This window comes from Neophocaena asiaeorientalis, unplaced genomic scaffold (assembly GCF_003031525.2).
Source record: "Neophocaena asiaeorientalis asiaeorientalis breed wild unplaced genomic scaffold, Neophocaena_asiaeorientalis_V1.1 scaffold927, whole genome shotgun sequence".
NCBI classification, from domain to species: domain Eukaryota; kingdom Metazoa; phylum Chordata; class Mammalia; order Artiodactyla; family Phocoenidae; genus Neophocaena; species Neophocaena asiaeorientalis.
The window spans coordinates 369,737-385,477 of record NW_020174785.1 but is presented as its reverse complement, the minus strand read 5'-3'; the positions used below and the strand labels follow the sequence as shown (position 1 = coordinate 385,477).

The 15,741-nt window shown below is 42.5% G+C and overlaps 1 protein-coding gene across 1 annotated transcript in view; it reads right to left on the bottom strand.

Moving 5' to 3' along the window:
• Nucleotides 1–4,632: 4,632 nt before the first annotated feature.
• The window catches only part of ADGRG4 (adhesion G protein-coupled receptor G4), a 68,473-nt gene continuing 57,364 nt past the window's right edge, over nt 4,633–15,741 (bottom strand). The window contains 1 exon segment of the mRNA XM_024760090.1: nt 4,633–4,770. Coding sequence (XP_024615858.1) covers nt 4,633–4,770 — 138 coding nt within the window.

The following is a 15,741-nucleotide window of genomic DNA, read 5'->3' as shown; positions in this document are numbered from 1 at the left end:
CCTATTTTATGTTTCCTCCTAACACTTGTATTTCTCTGAAATTCTATTATATATTCTATGTTTTTAATTCTTCATTATATGTCTTCTCCCTTAGAATGAAAACTCCATGACGTGAGAGGGGAGACTTTGTCTATTTCACGTTATCCTCAGATAGAGCCCAGAACTGTGCCTGGTATGTGTTCATTGAATGAATGAATCATGTCATCACCAAATCCACAATTCTACCTTCATCTGTACATGTCCGCTCCTTCCTCTTGATACAGTGAAGACTACCTCCTTCTTTCAAGCTCACTTCTTGCAAGCTGTTGCCCAACTCTTCTCACCCACTCAAGGATTTGACTCCTTTATTTATTCCCCTCTTTCCTACAGCTTCAATCACTCCATCTCTACTAGAACATTCCATCAGCATTTGAACATAATCTATTATAATCTCCCTTCTTAAAAGATTCCATAACTCCACATCCCTTCTCAGATTTTCCTGCTCCCCTTCACAGCAAAACTGTTTTATAGTTGTCTTCACATGTTGTGCCTTCTCCACTTTCTTACCTACCATTCATTCCTCAGTTCTCTCAGATCTGGCTTCTTTACTTATCGTTCTATTGAGACAGCTATGAATATTTTAAAAAGGGATGTTTTCGAGTAAGGGAGGGTTCTATAATTTTATCAAATGACCAATTAATTACCTGGGCCAGGCAAATTGCCCTCCCTGGGACAGAGCAGCAATCGTGTATGACACAAATCAGTTCCAGTGCTCTTAGATGAAAGTACAATAGTTAGGGGACCAATCCTTTGTGCAGGAATCCAAGCATATAGAGACAACTCCCTTGAGACTATGCAGGCCTTAAAAGATTGTTTAAGTAACTCTGGCCAATGAAACAGGTGTTTCCTGTTTAAGTCTAGAATATACATTTTTCCTGAGCCTTTTTATGTATACAGGGGGTGGGGGAAAGTTTGGGGACACATTATTGATATCTTTGGGCATCCATTGCTCCTGGGTTATCTGTTGGGGATAATCTCAAAGAAATTAATGGGAGCTTGATGGTCAATGGCTGTTCTCTAACTGATGTCAGTTACAGTACTGAACTTCTAAGTAGAGATAACCAGTGACCCTTATACTTACTTTAATCTGTAAAATCTCAACCATTCTGCCTCCTTAATATTGATTGCCTTGGAGATAACATTTTAAGAACAGAATTGTGAATGAAGGTATCAGAAGAGGCACAATGAAAGGATAATGATGACAATAACAACAGCAAAAATAAATACTTACTGAATACTTACTATGTGTCAGGCACTGTTGCTGAATGCCTTATATGTATTACCTTATTTAATCTTCACAACATCCCTACCAAGTAAGTACTACTTGCTATCTCCATATTACAGGAGAAGAAGTTACGACTCCAAGAGATTAAATGCCTTGCTTGAGGTCACACCTCTAATATGTGGCAGAGCCTGAATTCAAATACAGATCTGCCTTACCCAGACCCACACTACAGGTTCTTCATTCTGCTAACCTGGAAAAAAAGGAAAAGAAAATGAAGAAAAATGACAATGGATAAATATAAACTATTTCATTGAAATGCCTGAAGATATCAATAATGTGTCTCCAAACTTTCTCCCACCCCCAATATTACTGAAAAGCTCAGGAAAAATAACTGTATTTAAGGTGAAAATTAGGCCACCTTTACTTCCCCTTCAATCATCCACATTTGCTTTTTTTCTTTTCCAAGAAGCCACTCACTGGCGCCACAATGTTGTGATATTTGTCCTTATGTTTAGAACCTTGAGTTTTCAAAACTCAATTTCCTAAAATATCAAATTAACTGTAGTCTTATTCTGCCTCTTGGGGGTATTCTTTGGTGCAAGAACGCCCCCTCCCCAGCCTCTAGCTAGTTAAGCTGCACAGGAAACCAGTAATCAGCCCACAGCCCTGTGCTGCTAGCTGAGTTCCTGCCTGATCGTATTGTTCTCTGATCCTCCTTGCAAGTGTAGGGAAGTTGGGCCCGGGGGCAGAGAATTAACCAGGATATAGGCCAAAGGCAGTTGGACTTGGATCCCAAGGACTGGAGGCTAAGATGGAGAATTACCCAAAGCAACCAGGAGTAGAAAGAGGCAGAAGTACCAGTGCAAGTCCTTAATGGGTATTGAGAGTCATGCTAGGGAAACCAGTACAGTCACTACACCCCCACCAGCAGAAGTGGGGTGGAAAATGGGAGACCATGGGAGACAGTGACGGGATCAGGATGAAAGCAAGGTTGGAAGCATGTTGAGAAGGCCCCCGAGTGCTGAGTGGTCCTTACCTTAGCTTGGTATTCCAAGTGCTCCCACTTCCTTCCCGACCTCCTCTCTCATCATCTTCTCCCCACCTAACGACATGAACACAGAAAGTTCTTCCATACCTCTGAGGTTTCCCATAGACTGTTCCCTCAGCCTGGAATACCTTTCTCCTATGCCTTGGCCCAGAGAAACCAATTCATCTTTCAAGGTTCTACTTAAAAGCCACCTCCTCTGTGAAGCCTTCCTCATCCTCCCCAACTTAAAATTAGTCACTGCATCCTCTGCATTATCATTAGCTTTACTTGTATCCTTCATAGCACATAAATTCTCTGTAATATTGTAGTTATTTGTGAACATGTCTGCATCTCTCACTAATGTGTAAGCTCTACGAGGGCAGTTTTGTTTCTTCCTTATACCTAGTTCCTTGAGGAAAGGGATTTTTAATTTTTGTGTATCTTTGTGTCCCCAGGGCCTAGCAAAGGAGCTGGCACAAAGTGAGGCTCTTCCTAAGTGATTATTGAATGAATGAATGAATGAATGATGAATGAGGAGTGAATGAATGAATGCTGGAGACACACCATAGCCTGTAAAACACTAAAACAGCAGGCAAGGCAAAACAAAACAAAGAAAACATTTTATCTGCACACCATCGTTTTCCCAAAAGGACTTGACATAGCTTGAAAGTCATGTATATTTAGATTAGGACAAATATAAAATTAGGACATTGCTGAAGAGGAGAGCCAGCAAGTGATTTTTGTTGTAGCAACTAGTCTCTAGGTTTAAAGCAGTAAGAAATAAAAATCCATCTTCAAAAATCCCATTTTCTGCTCTTTCACTCTTGACAGACGCACACAACTTTCAGCAAAACAGTAATGTTCTTGGAAGAGCTTGAATACATGGGATACTAACACACATGTCCTTTCTCATTAATTTTTTGTTATTCTTTTCTCAGCACTAACTGGTCAAGTACATAGGTGAGAAAACAAATGTCAAGGAGAGATGAAGAAGAGAAGTGTCAAAAAAATTTAAAAAATAAAGATTCTAGGTAGAAGATGAAGGTAAGCTTTGCCCACTGGGATATGCTGTTGAGTCAGCTGTCCTTAAATCTAACAGCCAACGACTTCTAAAGAAGATCTGAAGAGGCTTACTGTAAGAGAGAGAGAGACAAAGACAGAGAGAGACAGAGGCAGAGATAGAGAGACTGGGAGAGAACATATTCCCAGGTAAGCTAAAGGAAAGATAAGGAGGAAAAATCAGCAACTCCATCAGGAAAGGAGGGACAGGAATGGACTAGGAGCTGAAGATAGAAAGTTACTGCACCTGAAGGCTGAAATTGTCCTGGTCTCTCTGGCAATCAAGGAAATAATTCATGAAGTCCCAAGAGTAAGTCATCAACTCTGAGCTGTCTCTCCAGGAGCGAGGATGGCTCTGTTTGAAACCCTCCCCACTCTCTTGGCCAGTGCCCTTGGTGAGTTGTGACCCACACTGGCAGGCTTGGCTGTAACCTTGAGAAGGGGGGAAGCTGAGAGGCCCACAAGGTTCTGAACATGTGGAATTGTTAGCTCTGGGCTCCTACCCGCTGAACTGCCCAGCCATGGACTTTGACAAGTGATAGGTAAGAAACCTTTCTCCAAAGAACCATATTTTTAAAGTAAAGATTAACACTTAAAATATAAACATTTAGATTTATTTACCTTGACTTCCTTTCTAAAAGAAAACTGTTGAAGATTACAGCTATGGTTTATTTAACTCCTCAATTTGGAAAAGCTTTTCAGAACATAGGAAAATAATAACTAAAATTTTCTATTTGTTAATTAGCTTTTCCCATTGCCAACAGCTTAAACCTAGTCCCCTCCTCCCCAGAAGAAGTTACAGCTAAGGCTTAAACATTCATCTCTCCCTCCTAATTGCTGTGTAGGAGTAATTCTGTGATTCTGGAAGGAAACTTCAGTGAATAAATGAACGACTCTCTCATTGCTATTTGGAAGTTATAAAAATTACAAGACATCATTCCATTATATTCTCTCATTTCCTTGTCATTGGAAAAGGTTCCAACCTTCCATCATATTAAAAAGCAATTATCAAAATGTTTTATTCTATAATAAGTTTGACTACTAGGAGGGAAAGTATTCAGAAATCAAAATAAGGGGGTTCTTTTTAGCATATAAACAGGTGAGTCAACCTTCCAAATCTGAAAAAAATGAAAGATTACCTTTAAAAGCAACTTTTTGGAATTTGGTGTCTTTACTTTGGTGTTTCTGTACAGACTGATTCCTGTGAAACCACTGTGATTGCATGAAAGATGTTAGCTTCCTGCTGACTCTGCAAGCTGATGGACTTGAGTTACAGTTCCTTCTAAATTTGGCACACAATGCATTCGCCAAAGTCGCTGGGCTTTTTAGAGAGAATCTGCAGAGCACACGCCTGTGGAGTCAGCTGGTCGACCAGTAGTATGCTCTGAAGCCGCCGCACACAGGTCACTGTGCTTCCGGGCTGGGGAGAATTACAAAGGGATTTAAAGATATGCCACCTAACCCCTTCGTAATAATCCTTAACATTTGTACAGAACCTTACAATTTACAAAGGGCTTTCCCCCAGGTTATCACTTTTGATCCTCACAATAACCAAGAGAAGCCGGTACAGCAGGTCTTAACAATCCTCACTTGATACATGAGAAACCAAGGCTCACAGGCTTTATGTGCCTTGCCTGACGTCATGAGGTGAGTAAAAAAGGAGCTGGGTCCGGAGCCCAAGTCCTATGATGAAGGGTACAGTACAGTACAACATCCTGTTGTTTCTCACATTTCAACAAATGCAGGGGCACCCATGAAAGTGACAGAACAAAACCAAATTGTATACAGAACCAGCAACCTGAGTGATTAGTCAGAAAGGAGCAAAAGATACAGGAGCGGGGTAGGCTGGGTGTCACTCATGGCCGAGGCTGCTAGACCATAGGGCAGCTTTGTGTGAATTAGAAAAAAGGTGCTCCCTTCCGATGGATGCAGTCCCGGAGGTGCACGGGGCTTACAGAGCCTTTGTGGGAAGTAGAAAAAAGGCAGGGGGAAGGTGCCCCTTCCTGCCAGCAGATGTGGCCAGTGCCAGGGTGCAGAGCCTGGTAAGCACGGTTTAGCTTTCAACCATCATTATCCTCCTCCGCTGGGTGCCTTGATGCTGGGCATTTCTACAAAGCCGTATGGGGTAGTCCTAACTTAAATAACTAGCAGGCCTAAGAATAGGGAAAGCTGGCTAGAGTCTTCGCCACTCCAAGTCTGGTCCTTGGGCCAGCAGCACGGGTTTCACCTGGGAGCTTATTAGACATGTAGAATCTCAGGCACCTCTTCCAGATCTCCTGACTGAGCATCTGCATTGTAATAAGATGTCTAACTGATTTGGGTGCACATTTAAGTTGAGAAGCACTGGGATACAAACAGGTGGGCCAGGAATGGGATGTCTGGGTGCCGGAGACAGGCGAATCATTGTTTATTCATGGACTGGCAAGCAGGTTGTCTGGCTGCAGAAGAGGTCTCGCAGAATAAAGAAGAGCCCCCGCCCTTCAACAGGTGGCGTTCTGCTTGGAACTCAGTGTGGCAGGAAGTTGAACTCTTCTTGCGTTACTTCGTTCGGCGATGTTTGAGCCATCTCTGATGCATTAAGCTCTACACGTCTAAAGCTCATAATCCCTGTTCTCAAGGAGGTCACTGTCTTGAGATAAGAGAGAATATTCAATCCACTGCAACAGGCACCCCAGTGAAGGTGTAAACAAAGAGCTGGGGGAGCACCAAGGAGCAGCAAACCCCTCTGCCTGTGATATTTGAGTGCTGAGTTGAAGCACGAAGAATTGTTCGCACAGAGAGGAGAATGGAGTCTCTCCAGGCAGAGATGTCTATCTCCAGCGCTGAATTGTGGACCTTTTGTGCGGGTCTGATTTACTTTTTTATTAAATAAATTTATTTATTGTTTTTGGCTGTGTTGGGTCTTCTTTGCTGCGCGTGGGCTTTCTCTAGTTGCGGCGAGTGGGGGCTACTCTTCGTTGCGGTGCATGGGCTTCTCATTGCGGTGGCTTCTCCTGCTGCGGAGCACGGGCTCTAGGTGCGCGGGCTTCAGTAGTTGTGGCTCATGGGCTCTACAGCTCAGGCTCAGCAGTTATGGTGCACGGGCTTAGTTGCTCCACGGCATGTGGGATCTTCCCGGACCTGGGCTCGAACCCATGTCTCCTGCACTGGCAGGTGGATTCTTAATCACTGTGCCACCAGGGAAGTCCCCTGATTTACTTTATATCTTCCTCCCCTTCCCTTATTTCAGGGCCTAGCACAGTGGCCAGTGCACAACTGTTAGTGAATGCTTGTTAACTGATGAACCAATAGGCAGACTGGATAAATAAGCGAATGGCTTTGGAAAGAGGAATCACGTAGACTAACATGGGAGGTGGAGAGACCTTATAATTGCTCAGGAATGACGTGGTTAAGATCTGCATTTGGGCTATGGCTGGAGAAATGAAGGAAAGATCTAAGAAATACTGTACTATGCTAGGGTTTCTTGTCTGAAACAAAAATGTAACAATGTGACAGAGATATTCTTAAAATACACCTTTGTTGAATGTGAATACTCCTTTACAATGAGCTGAGAGAACTGCAATCAGATCCATTCTCTCCAAATGGGTTGAGTGGAGGGCACCGGGGAAAGGCCGCTACCGGGAATTAGGCCTACAGTTTCCAGCTTACCATGGGGTTCCATTTTGCTTTGGATGAGTAAATGGGCATTTTCCTTTTATAGATCTTCACTGCACAGAATAAGGTAGGAGTCCCCTGAATGATATCTGGTCATTAGTTGATCTTTTCTAATCTGCATAATACTTCCAGAGCGGGGCAGAGGGAGGGGGTCACAGACCAGCGAGGGACCCAAAGGGCCCTGTTAATACAACAAAGCACATTGCAGCCCATCAGCCCCAGAGCTTCCTTACACTGAATACTCAGTAACGCAGCATAATTGGCTTGGAGCCTGCATATACTGTAGGTTGAACACAGATGGCATTTTCTACAATATAAGAAATACATTTGAGAAATATAAGTAAGTTAGGCTCTGCTCCTTAGTGGAAGACATTATCGCACTTTCAGGGAAGGCTATGCAGTTCCATGTGCTTGAAGCCAGTAGAGTTGATGGGGGAGGAGAGACTTCATATAAAAGATGCAGAGACACTGAATCAAGTTCTTGGTACCTGGAGAAGAAGAGGGAAGTAAGGACTCCAGAGGCATTTCAGAACTGGGGAACAAATTGAATGTGGGTGGCCAGACATTGGAGAGACTTGAGAATGCCGCCCAGATTTCTCATTTGGGAAGGTGGGATTAAGTTAATGAGTTGGGGTGTGAGCATGTTGACTTTGAGGTGTCTAGGAGTCATTTAGATGTCCATTAAGAGTTGGAAATATAGGGCTGGAGTTCAGTAGAGAGGGTTAGGCTAGAGATACAGACATGAAATTTACAAGCCTATTATTGCTAACAAAAGCCATAGGAGTGAATTATCTCTCCCAGGGAGAATACACAAAGCAAGAAGAGGAGAGGACTGAGGAGAGAACTCGGGGAAAAGCCAATAAGAGCCAGGACAGAATGGTGTCAAGGAAGCTGAGGCAGGACAAAGTTTTAGCATGGAGGGGTGTCAATAGTTTGGAATGCTACAAGAGGTTGAAAAGGATAAGGGCTGAGAGGAAATCATCAGATAAGTTAATTAGTAGGTCCTTGGTGATCTTTGCGCAAGCAGTTTCAGTAGTGCAGGGGAGGAAGAAGGACTGAAAAATGAGAAACTGGGGATTGTGAGGGGTTTGGTGCTGGAAGAAAGTAGAATAGGGTGCTGGCTTGTGGGGGAGACAGATTCTGGGGAAGGAATTTTAGCATGCCAGAGGTTTGGACATTGTGAGCAAAGGACAGATTTGGGTCATGGAGGAGAAGGAATTGATGGAGGTAGATCCCTGAGGAGGTGATGGAAGTGTGTTTCTTAGAAAGGAAGAACACCTTTTCTTGGAAACAGAAAGGAATTAACAAGTAAACAAACATGATAGAATGTGATGTTTTGGAGAACATCAACATCTTCATCATTAATAGAAATATTAGTGCCTGGAAAATTAACAAAGAGGAAAGATGCAATCAGGCTTGGCTGTGTAACAGAATAACTCATTCAAATCACTCATGCTAATAGCTCACCACTTACGCCTAATTAACATACGGCACGCTAACTATTGTGTATACCACTATATATTCAATACTTGTCAGCTTAACTTCGTTTTAAGTTTTATTTTATTTCACAGATAAATTCTCTTCAGGTCTGCTCAGGCTTCACAACTTGTAGCTTATGTAATATCGTTTGTTCACCATCTTAAAAAGATTTTAGAAGGTGTATTGGCTTGGACAGGAGAAAATTCTCAGATGTCAGTTTACTTCTGTGACATTTAACTTGGCAATTAGGGGCTGAGAGAGGAAAAAAATAATGTATATACAGGAAAAAAGGAGGCCAACTTTACGGCCTTGTCACACTTAAGAGATATGCTCACTAATGGAGATGCTTGTCCCATTTTGAGAGAGGATTGTGGTTTTGAAAGAAGCTTTTTTCCTAGGCCTCTGGTAGTTACATATAATTACTACATTCTAGGGAACACAGATGTGATGAAAACTCAGCTGATGTGTTCTTTGGAGGTCATCTTGTGAGATGTGGTTTGATGTCCTTGACCCGTCAGCAGCACTGAAGACAGTGGATAACTCCCTCCTCCATGCACTTCCTTCCTTAGCTTTCAGGACACCTCGCTGTCTTACTTTTCCTCCAACTTCACAGATCACTCCTTAGTCTCCCTTGCTGGTTGTGTCCCATCTCTGACTTCTTGATGCTGTGGGGCCTCAGGAATCAGTCCTTGGAGCTCTTCTCTAGTTGCACGCCTTCCTCAGGTGGTCTCACCTAGTCTCATGGCCATCTCTATACCCACGACTCCCAAATTTGTACCTCCAGCCCAGACTTATCCCTTGAACTTCAGGCTTGTGTTCCTACTCAACATCATCTCCACTAGGATTTCTTTCTATTTATTTATTTATTTATTTTTGGCTGCATTGGGTCTTCATTGCTGCGCACGGGCTTTACTCTAGTTGCGGCGAGTGGGGGCTACTCTTTGTTGCGGTGCGCGGGCTTCTCATTGCGGTGGCTTCTCTTTGTTGCCAAGCATGGGCTCTAGGCGCGTGAGCTTCAGTAGTTGTGGCTCGCAGGCTCTAGAGCGCAGGCTCAGTAGTTGTGGCACACGGGCTTAGTTGCTCCGCAGCATGTGGGATCTTCCCGGACCAGGGCTCGAACCCGTGTCCCCTGCATTGGCAGGAGGATTCTTAACCACTGTGCCACCAGGGAAATCCTCCACTACCATTTCTAATAGACATCTCAACGTGTCCATAACACTGTTTCTGATCTTTCCCCACAATAAACAAGTAAGAAAGAAGGAAAACCTGTTCCAAACTCTGCCTTTCATCAGATGTGGGCAGTAACTATACCTTTCATCAGTTACAGGCAGGATTTCCATCCTTCTGGTTGTTCAGGCCAAAAACCTTGGAGTCATTCTTGATATCTTATTTTTCTCAATCACCATACCCAATCTGTCATGAAATCATGATGGATCCACCTTCAAAATATATCCAGAATTCAAGCGTTCCTCACCCCTCCACTGCCACCTCCCTGTTCCTTGATCTTGCCAGAAATACCTCTGTCCACCACTGGTAGCCATATGGCTAATTTCCTTTCCTCTTTGCCCAAATGTCACCTCTCAATAAGACCTACCCTGACCACCCTATTTAATACTGCAACCTGCACCCTCTCCCCAGCAACCCAATACCCAAGCACACTTCTCAACTTTTTATTTAGTCCATGACATTTTCTACCTTCTAACTTATTTATTATGTTAATTGTTTGTTGTCTATCTCCCCCTTATTAAAATGTCAGCTCATGAGGGCAGGGATTTTCATCTGTTTTATTTGCTACCGTACCCCCGAGCCCCTAGAACAGAACCTTGCCTATAATAGGTCCATGAATTTTTGTTGGATTGTATTAAACAGCTTAAGTATGTTGCCAAGGGCTGGTGACACAGTGACAGGTCTAGCATTTAAACCCTGGCCTCTCTGATACTAATAATGACTCCATTCTGCTGCCTTCCATTATAGCCTGTGGCAGTGGGGCTCAGCAGGTGTGCCCTGAACCCCTCTGGTGAGTCAAGAAAGTGATGTACTTTTACTATGACCAAACATGCAAAATGTCACGATGATGACCGTCGTAAAGAATATTGTGTTGAGTAGACCACACAATATAGAAGAGACTGGAGTTCAACCTGCAAAGGGGGAAGAGGCACAGGGCAACATCAAACAACATCAAATGGATGTCACAGAACAAAATCACTCCAGAGGTCCAGAAAGATTGCATGTTCACATGCCTCAAGGGTATATAAGTGAGGGTGGTCAGTGCAGGGAACTGTTCTACTCAAACCATGACACAGGGTTGACGTGTGCTGATAAACACGTGGATTAATGTCGCCATGCTATCCCAGGCCCTGTGAGACGTAGCAGTGAAGTAGGGACTACATTATTATTATTATTACTGCCTTGTTTAGTAAACTTTCAAAAGCCCTTCAATCTAGCTCATATCCCAATAAAAGTTTTTAAAAAGTGTGTCATAGACTTTTAAAAAAATTGTTGAGAACGCTTGCACTTGGGATAAGTTTCACTGGTTTTAACCGCTCTTCCCCTGTGTAAGCAAAGCAGGGCAGTACACCTTTTTCCTGCTTTTATTTTTAGATTAAAAAAAATAAACAGAAACCATAGGATGAAGTTGAATTCATTTAAGAGGCCAACGACAACAAAACAAGTGAGAATTCTCTCGAGTGGATATGCAGGGTTCAGGGGAAGGAGTACAGGGCTTGGGAGATCTGAATCTAGTCTAAGTTTTGCAACTGAGAGTGTGACTTTGGCCAAGTCATTTCCCTTCTCAGAGCCTCAGTTTCTTCCTCAATAAAAATAAGTGGTGAGGTGAGGGGCAGCCCTAGATGACCTGCACGCTCTCCCCCAGCTCTGATCCTGTATGAGTCCATTATTCTGGGTTGGAGATAAAGGTGTTGCTTGAAACAAAGTCTTCAAGAGATTAGGAAGTGTTTGGATTTATTTACCTCTGTATTTAGTTAGTGCCTTAGGTGCAGAAGGTTGAGTTAATCAAACACAGAATTTATTTATTCCCGGCCATCCCAGCATGTCATTCACACTCTCCTCCCTCATTGGCCACCATTCTCTTCTGGTTAATTACTATATTTTTGTTTGTATGTATTCTTATAAAATGCGTATTATCATTTTCAATGAATGTCTTTAATTTCTGTAAATGGTATTACAGTAAATATTATCCTGTTTCTTGCTATTTTTTTTTACCCAGTATTGTTTTCAAAATCTATACATGTTGTTCTATCTACATCTAATCCCTTGCTTCTAATTGCTGAAGACGACCCCCAAACGTTTGTCCACCACATTTTGCCGCTCCAACTTCCTGTCACCATAAGTAATGCTGCAATAAGAAACATTCCAATTTAGGGCTTCCCTGGTGGCGCGGTGGTTGAGAGTCCGCCTGCCAATGCGGGGGACACGGGTTCGTGCCCCGGTCCGGGAAGATCCCGCATGCCGCGGAGCGGCTAGGCCCGTGAGCCCTGGCCGTTGAGCCTGTGCTCCGCAACGGGAGAGGCCACAACAGTGAGAGGCCCACGTACCGCAAAAAAAAAACAAAAACAAAAAACAAAGAAACATTCCAATTAGAAAAGTATTGTCGGTGAGGGTGCGAATAGTAAAGGCAGCTGCTTCTGAGCTGTGACTAGAGTAATGAGGTCTACTGTTAAGTCTCCTTTTCTCCAACATGCTATAGAGCCTCTGGTGATGGAATTCAATGCAAACGCTGCCACTGCGGATGTAATCACGATTTGGGCTCTTCTAGTGCCAAGTAATTATGTTAGCAGGTTTCCTTCACTGAATTAACTAGTTGTTTGAATCAAGTAACCCAGTTGATCAGAGATCTTGACATTGTGTAGACCCTCCACCTCTACCCTCACTCCCAGGAGATGAACTCACACCATCCCCCCGATTATGACCTCAAGTGGAGCTTGAAGGAGGCCTACAAATTCTTCTGTTTCCTCACTCAGCGCTTCCTCCTGTTCTCCATAGCAGCTATTTTAAACCTTCTCCATCTTATCACTTCTCCCCTCACTCTCAGCAGGTAACATCACCTCCTACTTCAGAGAGAAAATACAAGCTATCAGATGAGAACTACCTTAAATTCCTATTACCAAATCTATAAATTTGCCTGCATCCACTCCCACCGTTTCCTCCTTCCTTCCTGTTACAATGGGCTGTCTCACCTTCTCTCTAGGAGGTGTCTGTCCATCTGGGCTATGGATCCCATCCCCTCCTTCCTTGCTCGGTTGGCTAAATTGTACCCTCTCCCCCTCAGTATTTCAATCTCTATACTTCAACTAGCTATTGATACTTCCCATCACCATGTAAATGTGTTCAAGTCTTTCTGATTTTAATACTATATTAAAAAAAAATCTGTCTCAACCTCAATCCTTTCCAGTGACCCCCATCTCCACCACCACCTCCTGCAACGTAGCAACTAAATTTATTGAAAGAGCTATATTTTTGAGCAATCAGTGTAGGTTTAGAATCCGCCCACTGGCCTCATCCTTCCTAACTATGGATGGGTCTTTCACCAGAATGCCTGCCAGCAACTTACCACACTGATCGCAGACTCAAGTAACTGAAAAAGCACTTCAGAGCAGCTTCCCATGAGACCATTCTCTAAGAATTAGTGAAATGTTTACAAGAAATAATAATAACAGCTAGTGAGGAGGGGGGGTAGTGGCATTTGTTTCAATAGTTTGACTCCCATGAAAAAATTCCATATTAAAAAAAAAAGTTTCCTTAAGCATGAAAGAGCTACATTTGCCCCCCTACACACTCAACCTCCTGATCTCACTAGAGTTTCCTTGTCACTAAATCCTGAAGAGATATTTCTCCCCTTTTCATATTTCCACTCTCCACAGCATATCGTCACTACTTTGTCTGTTGTGAATCTCTCCCTTCTTGGCTTGCATGACACCTCATACTTTTGGTTTCCTTCCTACCTCTCTAGCCATTCCTTCAAGGTGGTTTTTGCAGGCTGATCCGCGTCTGTCGGCCCCTTCGTGTTCCTCATGTCTGGGCCTCCTTGCTTCCATTATTCCGCTATATACTATCCCTCAATAATCACATTGATTCCTACAGTGGCTTTGATCGCCATCCATACCCCCCAAATCTCTATCTCCACCCCTAACTGCTCCCCTCTGATCCAGGCCTACCTATCCAACTCCTTTCTAAACATCTACACCTGAATGTCCTGCAGGCATCTCAAAACCAGATGTCCAAGACTGAATTCATCATCTTTCTCAACAATCCCCCTTTGATTACTTCTACTGTTACTATCTCAGTGAGTGAATGATATCAGCCAAGACAGGGAAACTCAGAGCACTACACGTATTTGATCATTACTAAAATTTTATTTTTTTATTACTAACATTTTAAGTTACAAAAAGTATATAGGCTTTAATTTTATAAAAATTAAAACAATCCATAAGTATATAAAATAAAAAGTGGAAGTCCCCACCAATCGTTCTCCCCAGAGGTAAACCACCGTTAACAAGAGGGTGTGTATCCTTACAAACTTTCTGTGGGCTACGTATATATGGATATGCATACACACACGGTTTTATTTTTACACATATTTTATCATACTATATGTACTATTTTGCAATTTGCTTTTTAGCACAAACTATATTGTGGACATCTTTACATTATTAATCATACTGATGTAACTTATTCTTTTTATTAGCTGCATATTATCTCATATTATATATAGCCCACATTTATTTAACCATTATGATATTGCTGGGCTTTAGTTTATTTTCAGTTTTCACTGTTCCAGGGTTGCTGTAAAGAACTTTGCCCATACATCTTTATATTTCTATGCTAGGATAAAATGCTAGAAATTGGATTTCTGGGGATAATTACATGTACATTTAAGTTTGGGTGGATACTGCTAAAGTACCCTCCAAAAAGTTTTTCCCTTCTACTTTTCAGTTGAGAGACAGCATACATAAAGTGGATAAAAGGCTCTATTTTAAGTGTGCAGCTGGATGAACTTTTATATGTGTATATTCCTTTGTAACCAACATCTAGATCAAGATATATACCATTTCCAGCACCCCAGAAATTTCCCTCTTGCACCTTCCCAGTATATACCCTTCTCTCAGAGATAACCTCTATCCTGAGTTCTACAATCATCAATTATTTTTGCCTGCTCATATAAATGAAATCATACTGTATATAATCTTTAATGTCTGGTTTATTTGACTCAGTATATATTTTACATTTACCCATGTTGTTCTGTGTGCCCATAGTTCATTCTTTTTTCACTGTCATGTAGTATTACTCTGTATGAGCCTCCCACAATTTGTTTGCTCTCACTGCTGATGAGTATTTGGGTTGTTTCCATGTTTTGGGCTGTTATGGATACCAAGCGGCTATGAACATTTGTGTACAAGTCTTTTTGTGGACGTATGTTTGCATTTTTCTAAGGCGTATACCTAGGAGTGGAATTGCTGGGTCATAGAGTTGTTTAATTTTTTATTAGAAACTACGAAACAGTTCTCCAAAGAGGCCGTATCTATTTGTCCTCCCACCAGCTGTATAAATTGGAACCTCCAGTAATAGTGTATGACAGTATCACACACAGTATTGTTATTGGACATTTGGTTTCCTGTCTCCCCAGTCAATTGTAGGAATTGTATCTGTCTTATTTAGCACCTCAAACATAGTGGATTCTCAATAAGTATTTGAGGAATTAGATTTATAATTAAGTGACTTCTGTATATTATGCCTGAGGGTCTCTACCACACAGTTTGAAGGGTGAACATTTGTTACTACAATTTGTTACTGGTGTGGATGTTTTATTACCCCAAGGACAGCCCCAGTTTCTTATGGGTAGCACTGTGGCTTATATATCACTGCATCCTCTGTGGTGTTTGGCATAGGGCTGGGCCCAGAGGAAGCACCTGTAATGACTGCTGTACTTGGTCAGATAAACAGCTTAAAAGAATGTCAGACCTCCCTGAAACCTTTACTTGCTCACATTTCTGGACTCAGTCAAAAGGAAGCAGTCACTAGCTGTATGGCCACTGGTCCCAGTGTTAGGAAATAGTCCCCCAACCTCAAGTCCACAAACCTATTTCTTTTTTGGGGGACATGTACAAGACTATTTATTGCAGCATTCTTTTGAAATAGCAAACATTTGGAAACCATCATTAAGAAACCTGTTTAAAAAGTTATGGTATAGGGCTTCCCTGGTGGCGCAGTGGTTGAGAGTCCGCCTGCCGATGCAGGGGAC